Raw genomic sequence first — 9364 nt, forward strand, 5'->3', positions numbered from 1 at the left:
TCTGAACTGTGTCGCTGTAATCGTTTGGCCTCCGCATGCAGAAATGGTCTGGTGAATACTTGGAATTTCATCCACTCACTACTAATTCTGAATACTGGGAATTTTATCACTCATCACTTAGATAATTCTGAATACTTGGGATTATCACTCATAAATGAGATACTTGAATTATAAATATTTTGTATGTGTCACTAACCTCCAATGTCACAAGTCTCCTCATCACTGCCATCCATACAATCCATGTCAGCATCACATCTCCAGCGGAAAGGAATACAGTGACCGTTCTTACACTGAAACTGATCACTGTCACACTTCACAACACACCCATCCTTCAGGACACACACATACACAACCCATGTAGTTATAACAAGGACCACAGAATGTTAGAAGGAATTCTAGGATATGCTGTTGAAGACTTGTTTAGTTAATCTGTGTGTGTGTGTGTGTGTATGTATGTGTTCTGGGGTGTGACCAGTAATCATTTATGTATGCATGTATGGGTGCGCACGCGCGCGTGTGTATGTGCTTCAAGTCCCACCACTGCCAAGTTGCCACTGTTGGACCCTTGAGCAAGACCTTTAACCCTCAATTACTCAAGTTGTACTCAGTGATAATTGTAAGTGGCTTTGGATAACAACAGTGTCAGCTAAATACCATTATATATATATATATATATATATATATATGTATGTATGTATGCATGTATGTATGTATGTGCGTGTGTGTGTGTGTGTGTGTGTGTGTGTGTGTGTTACCTCATCTGACCCATCAGTACAGTCATGGTCACCATCACATTTCCATCTTCCAGCGATACAGCGGCCATTACTACAGGCAAACTCACTCTCTGAACACTGCCTCGGAGCTGAGAGCGAGAGCAAGAAAGAGAGAATGGCAGGAAGAGGGAGATTAGAAAACGTGAAGGAGAAAGAAAAACAGCAGACAGACTGAAAAAGCACTTACATGCTTATCGGTTAATATTAGGAGCAAATTACATCAACACCAGTCCAACAAAATTAAGAGACATTCATCAGGACAGGAGAGATTTAGCAGGAGAGGACAGAACACGTTCATCAGGACAGAACAGGAGGGCACGGTACAGCATTGGAGCACTACCACACACACCCAGAAGCAGAGGAGGGCAGCACTGGGTCGGGAACTAACCATGTTGGCAAAACAAACTAAAACACTACAATAAAAACTGGGAAACTGTAAACGATGGTTCTAAAGGTGGAGGAGATCTGTGGGGAGGGATGAACATTTAAGGAGGTCTATTAATTGTTAGCAGGACTGCTAACTCGGTCTGGACTGTTAAGTCAGTTAACCATAATCTGATTAAAGTTGGGAGCAAGTTAAACAATTATTATTATTTTCGTATCATGGCATGCATGTTCATTTATGGCCTGAAACATAACCATTTTTTAAAATATGCACATATGCATATTTTAATTCAAATTAGAGGAGTAGTCAGGCCTCCCTAAAATGTCCCCATCAAGAACAGGAGATGCTAAATAGATGGGGGCTGGTTTCTCAGACATGGAGACCTACCTCTGGGGCACACCAGTGTGCAAATTGAAATGGGGCAGCACAATACAATGGAGTGAGATGTGTGAATGGTGACATGGAACTAAACAGCACAGAAAATGAAACTCTGTTGTCAGTTAGTGTGTTATATACCAAACACCACAAACACACGCAGGGTTGTAACTCAACACACAAATCAGTTAACTGTGATTAGATTAGTTTTTATACTTTTCATGGTCACGGATGGCCTCATTCACTTGTACTGATAAGCAGCTATAGGATTAGGTTTAGAATTAGGGCTAACCATTTAAGGACCCAATTTACCAAGCAGACTACAAAATTGCCCACATTAGTGCTAATGTTAATTTTTAATTAGTATCAATATAAAAAAATACATTAACTAATGCAATTAATTAACCAATCAATATAAAATGTTACTGGACAAAGACATAGCTTGTTAAATCCAAGGATAAAAGCCCAGATACGGGGCACACGCACACAGACTGTGAGGGCACCTACCGCACTTGTCTTCGTCAGAGTTGTCACCACAGTCATTGTCGTAGTCACAATGCCAGCGGCCTGGGATGCAGCGATTATTCTTACAGCGAAACTGATAGGGCTCGCATGTTCGCTCCTCTGTGTGAACACACACACACACGAATTTGATAACACATCTTTCAGTGCGACAATCCCAATTCCCAGGATCTCTAAGTTTAGTGGATAATTAAACTTCCTTTGAACGGAGGGTGTGCTGGAATTAATTTGTCTTTTAATTAAGTGTCCTTGCTTACTGCACCAATCACTGAAACCTTGGGAAAGATTAATGTGTGTAGCGCGTTCAGGGTGTGTTCACACTGCACCAGGAGCGATTCTTGGCTCGTTTGAGGGAGGGGATCATTCATGCTGGTTTGCTTTCACACACAAGAACTCCATCTGAACTGTGGATCGAATGTGCAATTCCACACGTCACTTTTCTACACGTAGAAGCTTCATCTGTTTGTTGCCCCCCCGAAGAACCAATTTCAGATGGACCAGAGATCGGTGCTCTCAACCAATCCCGGGCTTGAAAACAGCTTTCACACACAGAGCAAGTGGACTTGGGTCCTGAAAAAACACTGTGAAAACACCCTTGGACTAGTTTGTAGACCATTAAGACTACTTTGGTATACATTGCAGTTGGTAGGGCAGCCCCCAACTTGACCCCCAACTCTAACCCAGTTGGCAGGGCTGTACAGACTCACCACACTCTTCCTTAGGTTCATCTGATGAGTCTCCACAGTCATCTTCTCCATCACATTTCCATCGGGCCGGAATGCAGCGGCCAGAGTCCCTACAGCGAAACTCATCCACACCACATGTCATCTGAGCTACATGGGGGGGAGGGGGGTAAATCAAAAGAATCACACCATCATGAATGTGCAACCCACACTCCTGGTACATACGGCAGCTGGACTACAGGCAATCCCACAGATGTGGCCACAGTAATCTTACTGCAGTTTGCAGGTTCATCAGAGCCGTCCACGCAGTCATTATCCCGGTCACACATCCACACCCGCGGGATACAGCGCTTGGTGATAGTGCACTGGAACTGATTCGGAGCACATGTCACCTCCGCTACAAAGAAACCGAGAGAATGGTTCATATAGTCCATATTCTGTAGCAGATTTTAAAGAAATTATTTAAAATAATTAAAAAAAAAAAAACCTCTAGACAGAGAAATAAAACCTCTAACCTCTCAAAAGATTTAACGGTCAAGGAATAGTTAAAGAACCTCAAAAGTAATGAAGTAGGCCGTTTACACCACAGCTAGTATTAGTAGGCCCTGATAGCATTAACAACATTTTAGCTAAACTAGAAAAAAGAAGATGTGAGGAGGTTGTGCAGACTGACGACAATCTCGCTCATCTTCTCCCTCCCCACAGTTGTCCTGGCCGTTACAACGGAAGATGCCTGGAATGCAGCGGCTGGGTTTGTTGCACTTAAATTGACTGGGCAGACACACGTGGATATCTGCAGAGGAAAAGGGAGAAGATGCATTACAAAGGTCAAAAGATGAGAAAGAGACAGAGGTGAGAGACAGGGCTGAGACAGAGGTGAGACAGGTAGAGAGAGACAGGGCTGAGACAGAGGTGAGACAGGTAGAGAGAGACAGGGCTGAGACAGAGGTGAGACAGGTAGAGAGAGACAGGGCTGAGACAGAGGTGAGACAGGTAGAGAGAGACAGGGCTGAGACAGAGGTGAGACAGGTAGAGATATGCACCGCAGTTGGCCTCGTCCGAGTTGTCCTGGCAGTCATTGTCTCCGTCACAGATGTAGGCTGGGTTGGTGCAGATTCCTGTACCACACTGGAACTGGCCTGGACGACACTTAAACTCCGCTACACGGCGAGAAAGCACAAGCATCGTGGAAACACTCAACACAGCGAACGTGTGTATAAAAATCATATATAGAATATGAGAAAATTTTACATAAAATGTCTTCCCTTCCAGTGACTGATTCATTACCAAACAAATTAAGACAGTGACAGCCAACCTAATCTAAAAGGTATGAGAACAGTACCACCAATACTGCACCACCATTACAGTACTATAAATGCTGTAAATGTACTATTACAGTACTATCAATGCAAAACTTCCATTCAAATTAATTTTCATATTAATGTCCATATTAATTTTCTCAGACCTATTCAACTGTCAGCTTCTGTTAAGGAGTACTTCACCCAAAGATGCTAAAGTTGTTGAGAAGTAACAGGCACGAGGTAGTCAGATTAGCACTGAGAACATGAGGTCATGCTAGCTCTGCCTGCGTAGCTTCCACACCCTGCCTAGCCATGGGAGGATGCCATCTTTCTGCCACATGTACAGCTTTTAATCACTCAGTCTGTAGCTGACGGAGAGCTGGAGTGAACAGCAAAGCTGTCTCAGCGTCTCCCAGGGCTGACAGACTTACGGCAGTCTGCCGGCTCGTCCGACCTGTCGCCGCAGTCGTCCTCGGTGTCACACTTCCACCAGAATGGAATGCACTTGTCATTTTTGCACACGAACTATGGGGGAGGGGAGAGAAAGGCACATGAGGGATGGCAGAGCTCAGGAGGTGTAGCCTCTGAGTGACTCGGCTCAGGGGGTGTGGCCTCAGCAGCGGCAGGGCAGGCGCACCTGGCTGGCAGTGCAGTTGGAAAGACACTGCTTCCCGTCCGCCGCCAGGTAGAAGTTGGTAGGGCAGGCACACCTGTAGCCACCACCCGGGGAGAGCAGGCAAAGGTTACTGCATCCGCCATTGTCCCTCTGGCACGGGTGGTTCACCACTGGGGAGGGCGGGGGGGATTAGGGGAAAGAATGCAGTTTAACACCGTATCTACCTGTGCAAATTCACCTACAAACAAATCCAGTGTATGTGTCTGTGTGAGCACACCCTCAGGTTGCCTGTAGGGATGGTAGATGTGTATGTCCATGGGCCTGTGTAGGGTGCTGATCAACATGGTCTTGTTGGTGCCCCGGGTCTTGTGGGCTCTGTTGATGGACTTGGTCTCCCAGTCGGTCCAGTAGATGAACTCTTCAAACAGAGTCATGGCAAAGATGTGCGGGATGTCCTGATTCAGAACTGCAGGAGACACGTGCAAAAACAAACACTGACAAACAACCAAAGCCAACCACACTCAAATAAAAACCAAACCCAAACCACACACAAAAAACAACCAAAACTGCATTCACACACTGATAGACAACTTTTCCTTTACTAGTTTGTTTAGAAGCACATCACCCATTTCCCCTGGCTGATAACATACACTGCTGCGTACTGTATGTATACACTTAGTCTAGCTAGAAACACATGTAGCAAAGACTTGCTTACTGCAGCTGAATCTATTGATTTAGAGTTTATCATCAAGACACACAAAAATGCCCCTATACCACTGCAACATTTACAGCTTGCACATAGTACATCCTGTAGCAGAACATTTAACACATCAAGTTCCTTTCATGGCCTCACCCTGTTTCAGCAAACTATTGGCTATATTTTCAACGTTACATATCTGGTTGCATCTCCATGAGTAGTAAACGTGCTGCTATCTAACCCATGTGTCGGTTGGTGCCATCAAGGTTGGCGAATTGGATGTAATCCTCCCTGGCGTCAGCCCAGTAGATGCGGTCATTGATGAAGTCCAGGGTAAGTCCGTTGGGCCAGGTGATCTGCTGGTCCACAATCACGCTCCGATTGGTACCATCCATCCCGATGCGGCCAATGTGAGGAGTATCGCCCCAATCTGACCAGTACAGGTACCTGGAGGGGTCAAAGTAAAGCTACTTAAGGACTTATTTCCTGTTATTAAGGCTTAGCAATGGTAATACTGGCAGACTATGCATCACACAGGATACACCAAAGGACAAACGTTCAGCGAGTGCAACAGAAGAAGTGAAACCAGGAATGACAAAACAGTCAGGAAAAGGAGAAAGACTCTGACCCCCTGTTAGCATGTGTGTGAAACCCTGTTGTTGTGCACTTGAGCAAAACAGACAGAGCTTTAGCCCTAGCCAGCACAAAATGCCACTGCAGTATTACACTAATAAATCACACTGGGGCAGAGATGTGTCAGCAGCATAAAAACACAACAAATAAACAGAAGAAGGAAGCATGAACAAATTCTTTGTCTCGTGCTTAAACGTGGGGATATCGGCTCTCGTGCTAAAACGTGGGGATATCGGCTCTCGTGCTTAAACGTGGGGATATCGGCTCTCGTGCTTAAACGTGGGGATATCGGCTCTCGTGCTTAAACGTGGGGATATCGGCTCTCGTGCTTAAACATGGGGATATCGGCTCTCGTGCTAAAACGTGGGGATATCGGCTCTCGTGCTTAAACGTGTAGATATCGGCTCTCGTGCTAAAACGTGGGGATATCGGCTCTTGGAGGCAACAGGCTAGCTGTCATACCCATTGCGGACATGCACAGCCACTGCTCTTGGCTCACGCAGTCCAGTGTTGACCAGTACAGTCCTGAAGGCTCCGTTCAGCTTCGACACCTCGATTGTGTCCCGCCCCTTATCACACCAGTACAGATTGCCTCCTACCCAATCAACAGCCAGACCATCAGGGTTGCTGAGTGATGTGCGGTGCAGGACCTGCCAAGAAGCCAGACAATGAACCTGAGAGAGAAGGGAGCTGAAACACTGCAAAGCTAACAGCACTAACTGCTGTCTCCTAAGCAGCTGTCTTTGTGGCCTCTTTTTCAGTGGAATTAAAGATAACAGTAAGATAACAATTCTTGAAAGAGTTTTAAAATAACTTATTTTTCCTACAAGAAAAAAAAAAATAATTTGTCACTTTTTCCCTCCCTTAGAAAGATCACTAGAGCAGAGGTCTTGGAAAAAGCTTGCAGTTTCAGGCATTCCCAGAAAACGCAAGGGACCTGACTAACATATGCACTTAACTTATGAAGGTTGCATGAACGTTACCTGAACATCGCTGCCATTAATGTGCATGCGCCTGATCATGCTTCCCTGAGTTGTCACATCAGTCCAGTAGATCATCTGATGGAGGTAATCAAAATCCAGAGCTACAGCATTGTTCAGGCCCTGTCAACACACACACACACACACGACAAATGAGTCAATGACAAATGCCTTGTATAAAACATATTTAACAATCACATTATTTAGATTAAATAATATTGAATATATATATTTATCTGCATATATATATTTTTTTCTCTATGCACCCCTGTTTCTCTTCCTCAGTTTGGACAGAGCACTCTCCACCATTTCACTGCATGTTATACTGTGTATGACTATGTATGTGACGAATAAACCGAACTTGAACTTGAACTTATTGGAACTCAAACATTAAGTCTGTATAACACCCACCTGCTTTAAGAGGGTGTAATTGGAACCATCCAGGTTGAGCTTCCTTAGGTAATATCGATTGGCAAAGATCAGGAAGGGCTCCTCATCTAAGCAAGACAGAGCAGGAGCACAGTAAGAAACAGCTGTTCACACAGCTCCCGGGGCTGTGTGTGGGGAAAGCAGCGGCCGTACCAGACATGGACTTGCAGACAGTCCTGTCCGAGGGACTGAGCTGGTAGCCGTCGGCACACACACAGCGGAAGCTTCCGTGTGCATTGATACAGTGCTGTGTGCAGGGGAACGTGCTCGAGCATTCATCCACATCCACACACGTCTTCCCGTCGTCCTTCAGCCGGAAGCCAGTGTGACACCTGCACTGCAGGGCGAAAGGGGGAAGGGGAAAGGACATTTGTGGGGACAGGCTGGCTTGTAAAGCCCATCGGCAGTTCTGCTACTGTCATGCTGCACTGAGTTATAATTTTCATCATTCCTGGTTTATTTTGTCCAGTTAATAAATGGGATTATAGTTAATAAGTGGGATTAGGGTAAAATGGGATTGGGGTTGCCATCCTAAATGTGCCTTTGTACTGTGATTTGCTACCATGGTTTTGTCTGCTCTATGATTATATTAATCTTATTACAATTAAGATTATTCTGTCCATCTATCTATGTGTTTTCCTCCTCTGCCCTTTACCTTGAAGCCCCTCCTCCTCTGCCCTTTACCTTGAAGCCCCTCCTCCTCTGCCCTTTACCTTAAAGCCCCTCCTCCTCTGCCCTTTACCTTAAAGCCCCTCCTCCTCTGCCCTTTACCTTAAAGCCCCTCCTCCTCTGCTCTTTACCTTGAAGCCCCTCCTCCTCTGCTCTTTACCTTGAAGCCCCTCCTCCTCTGCTCTTTACCTTGAAGCCCCTCCTCCTCTGCTCTTTACCTTGAAGCCCCTCCTCCTCTGCTCTTTACCTTGAAGCCGATCTTCAGGTCCTCGCAGAGCTGAGAACAGCCGCTCAGTTTGCTGTTCAAACACTCGTTAACGAAGCAGTTCAACTCGTCCGAGCCATCTCCACAGTCATCCTTGTGGTCACACAGCAGTGTCTCGTTAACACACTTTCCATTAGTGCAGGCATAGGCTGTGTCATTGCACTGTTTCTCTGTTCCAGAGAGAAGACATACCAGATGGATAAAGAAGAGACAAATGTAGACCGCTTGTTAGCCAAGTCTATCCTGCCTTTGTGACTGTTTCCATTACATTCTGTGATGAAAGTTGAGCTCTTTCTGTCTTACCTGGCCCGCTGCAATTTGGGTTTTTGGGGGCTTCGTCAGACTGGTCATGACAGTCAAATTCCCCGTCACACTGCCAGGAGCTTTGGATCAGGCAGCGCCCGTTAGCGCAGCGGAACTCGTTAGGCTTGCAGGTGGGGTACTCTGTACCACAAATCAGTGTCAACGATGCCACACATTACAACACCAGTGTCAACTGTTGCCAGTATATAGATGGTTTCTGGACCATCTGGACAATCATGAAGATGAAAAACAATAATGTAACTTCAGATCTCACTTTTTACATTTTGATTCTTACAGATGTTACCCAAATAACAAACTAGTAAAACATCCTGAAATTAAAAAAGGAGCTGGAACAAACTGAAGAAATACTTGAGTATTTTCAACCTAATCTGTGTAACACATCTCCAGCACTTTAAACTGTTTTGTCCTTTGATATGATTTAATTTTGAGAGGGAATTAAAGTCCAAAGTGAATTAATACCTAACCAGGAATAAGGCCATTAACCACATTAACCACCTTAACACACCAACCACGTTAACCACTCCTTAAATCAACAGTACCCCTCCTGTCAAAAATGGCTCCAGCAGATCGTTAATAAACACACTTATCCTGGAACCCAGAGAGACAGCTGCTGACCTCTCACTAGAAACAGGTTTGAAATCAACAGGCTTTTCCTTCTTTTTAAGCAACATCAAAATTGCAGTGGATGAAAACTGACCATGCACTACAGAGG

At 45.2% G+C, this 9364-nt stretch overlaps 1 protein-coding gene across 1 annotated transcript in view; it reads right to left on the reverse strand.

Annotated features, from left to right (window-relative positions):
- The window catches only part of LOC113581997 (low-density lipoprotein receptor-related protein 1-like), a 97846-nt gene that overhangs the window by 8535 nt on the left and 79947 nt on the right, over nucleotides 1-9364 (reverse strand). The window contains 17 exon segments of the mRNA XM_035520618.1: nucleotides 197-329; nucleotides 756-862; nucleotides 2041-2157; nucleotides 2763-2888; nucleotides 3013-3135; nucleotides 3412-3531; nucleotides 3782-3898; nucleotides 4471-4564; nucleotides 4677-4825; nucleotides 4933-5121; nucleotides 5594-5799; nucleotides 6448-6635; nucleotides 6969-7088; nucleotides 7377-7462; nucleotides 7548-7731; nucleotides 8311-8498; nucleotides 8632-8772. Of these exon segments, the coding sequence (XP_035376511.1) occupies nucleotides 197-329; nucleotides 756-862; nucleotides 2041-2157; nucleotides 2763-2888; nucleotides 3013-3135; nucleotides 3412-3531; nucleotides 3782-3898; nucleotides 4471-4564; nucleotides 4677-4825; nucleotides 4933-5121; nucleotides 5594-5799; nucleotides 6448-6635; nucleotides 6969-7088; nucleotides 7377-7462; nucleotides 7548-7731; nucleotides 8311-8498; nucleotides 8632-8772 (2388 nt within the window).

This window comes from Electrophorus electricus, chromosome 20, assembly GCF_013358815.1.
Source record: "Electrophorus electricus isolate fEleEle1 chromosome 20, fEleEle1.pri, whole genome shotgun sequence".
NCBI lineage: Eukaryota > Metazoa > Chordata > Actinopteri > Gymnotiformes > Gymnotidae > Electrophorus > Electrophorus electricus.